We start from the raw sequence: 2,422 nt of genomic DNA on the forward strand, positions 1-2,422 counted from the left end.
CTCCTTCCCCCTCCCCCCCCACCCCCGCCCCCCAGTGGTGTAATAACGGGAGGATTATCAGATCGGAGGGATGGGTACTAGTCTACTCCTTGCTCGTAAATCACTCTTGAGATTTCCAGAGGGGGAGAAAGGTGAGGTGTTGGTGTTACCCTAAATAGCTGGCAGTGTTGCAGAGCACAGCTGCCATTGCCCGGCCGTTGCGGGAAGGAGCCGCTGCGGACATCAGCTGGATCAGGTGCAAAGCACACAGGCAGCTCAGACGAGACCCTGTGTTTTGAAGTTTGTTTGGTGTCCAACCCACAGAAAGGCTTCCAAAGGCCTGGGGCCTTCGTGTGTTGAAACTTTACCCATTATTGATTACTGTGCACAATTAAATCTCTAAACTATCCTTTTGTGTGGATGAACTGTTGTTGTTCCTAGGGGTTTCTGGAGGTTTCTTTGGTATGTTGGTATTTTATTTGCTTTTGCTATTCATTTCTGGGTTATTCTCCTTACGTTCAATTTTCTTTGTTAAAATAACTTTTGGGAGGACTTTGGATTTTGGCCTGTGGAACAACCAAAGAGCCTGGAGGCATATTCCTTAAAAGGCTGGTTTCTGGCTTTATGCTTGCTTTTATTTGTCAAGAGCAAAGTTTTGAGCTGTTAAAATGTAAATAGCAATATGCACTGTGGAATTGAGGAGAGCAGGGCTGGACAAAATGAGGGGTTGTCTCTTCCCGTCCCTTGAGCAAAGATGAAGCAGCTTTGGAGCCCCCCACAATAATAGCAAACATTTCATTCAGATCTTACCAAAGCAATGTGTGTTTAGAGCTTAGGCTCTTGAAATAATGACAATTAACATTTCTCTTCCATTACATCTTCCCTGTTTAACCAGAGTTCTCAGAGCTCATCCAAAACGTTGAACAGGCAGCACCAAGGAACTGCTGTGGTCACACAAGAAACATAAATAGAGCCTTCATGTTCCTTGGGAAAATATCTTGCTGGGGAAAACAACAGAGCTGGCTTCAAGGGGAAATGGGAAGACACGCAGGAGCGAGATATCCACACACTGTTTTGGGGGGTGGGAGCTTAAATTATTTATTTAAATAATAAATGTTATTTCTTTATAAATAAAGGCATATAATATGAATTACATATAAGTGGGTCGACAGCTGGACTTGATGATCTTAGAGGTCTTCTTCAAGTTTAATGATTCTATGATTCTATTCTATGATTATTATTGTTATCCAGGGTGTTCACGGAGTCCCCCAAAATCCTGAGGAGCTCTCAAACTTTCGACAGAAGTCTGAGAAGGCATCAAGGAACCAGGTTCATAACGCACCAAAGGAGCTGTCGATAGCCAATGGGACTTCCCACTCCCCTCTGCCAAGGAAGGACATGAGGATGGAAGGACACAATCCCGAATCCAAGTCCAGACTGAGAAGAACTGGTTGGACTTGCAAAGAATGTTCACAGTGGATCCCTGATCGGGAAACCTATGTGTCCCACATGAAGAGAAGTCACGGGAGGGTAAGGACTCAGATGAAACACTTCAACTAGGTAACAAGATATTTTTAGCAAAAGGGTCTGATAATCATTAATATTCGGGGCAAAAAGAAACGGAGAATCTGTTTGCCAGCTCACTGAGGAGTAAACTCAGGGCCAGAGCAAAAAAAGATTATGTAGTGTGTTATAAGCATGCTTTCTGTCATTGATCGTGCACTCTGCAACCTGTGTACCTCATCCTCTTTGCTTGTTCCTTCCTCCACTGCATCTAATGTCAGGCTTCCTCTTCGGCTCATTTGGGTGAGTGGATGGGAGATCGTGTCTTCTCCAGTTGCTGGTTCAACAGTCTGATCTAAACTAACTACACTCAAAGTTACAGAATGACATACAGTTGCCCTACATGATGTTGGATTGGTTGGTAGATATCACTGCATCTAACTGGGGAAGCCTAACAGGCTCATGCAGTGTGCAGAGCTCATGGTAAACCTCAGTTTTGTTGGTTTCATCCAGCTTAAGCCTTGTGTTGCCTTGACCTACTTCTGTCAAGCTAGTCCTTGCTCACTGGCAGAACATAGGCCAAGATGTTGTGTGCAGCCAGATTTCTTAGTACTCTGGCATCAGGACTTCTTGTTTGGTAAACTGAGTCACCCTCCTCGAGTCCCATGAGCAGAGGCAGTGGAAATCTGGATCATAGTCTTTGATTCCTTCTAGCTTGACTTGGGGAGTGCTAGGCTGCCCATTTGACAAGTATCAAGAGAAGAAGATGGGGGCAGGGTGAGAATGCTGGATTTTCCCATTTGAATGCTACAGAAGCAGGAAATTTGCCAAATATTTAAGTTCAATACATATATGTATTCATTAAACAAGTCTAAGAAGATTGTAAATGGAATGCATGCAGGTTACATGAGGGACTGTAGGTAAAGGAGGAGGCTAGTAC

At 44.2% G+C, this 2,422-nt stretch overlaps 1 protein-coding gene across 10 annotated transcripts in view; it reads left to right on the forward strand.

The window, feature by feature from the left end:
* ZNF592 (zinc finger protein 592) overlaps positions 1–2,422 on the forward strand; it is a 44,349-nt gene that overhangs the window by 34,049 nt on the left and 7,878 nt on the right. For 9 of the 10 annotated variants that reach the window (XM_035899405.1, XM_035899407.1, XM_035899403.1 and 6 more), the window contains one exon: positions 1,231–1,509. In XM_035899405.1, the coding sequence (XP_035755298.1) occupies positions 1,231–1,509 (279 nt within the window). Of the gene's footprint in view, positions 1–1,230; positions 1,540–2,422 lie in introns of all 10 variants that reach the window. The other variant, XM_035899410.1, reaches the window with a different exon arrangement.

This window comes from Egretta garzetta, unplaced genomic scaffold, assembly GCF_000687185.1.
Source record: "Egretta garzetta isolate BGI_Z169 unplaced genomic scaffold, ASM68718v1 scaffold287, whole genome shotgun sequence".
Lineage (NCBI taxonomy): Eukaryota > Metazoa > Chordata > Aves > Pelecaniformes > Ardeidae > Egretta > Egretta garzetta.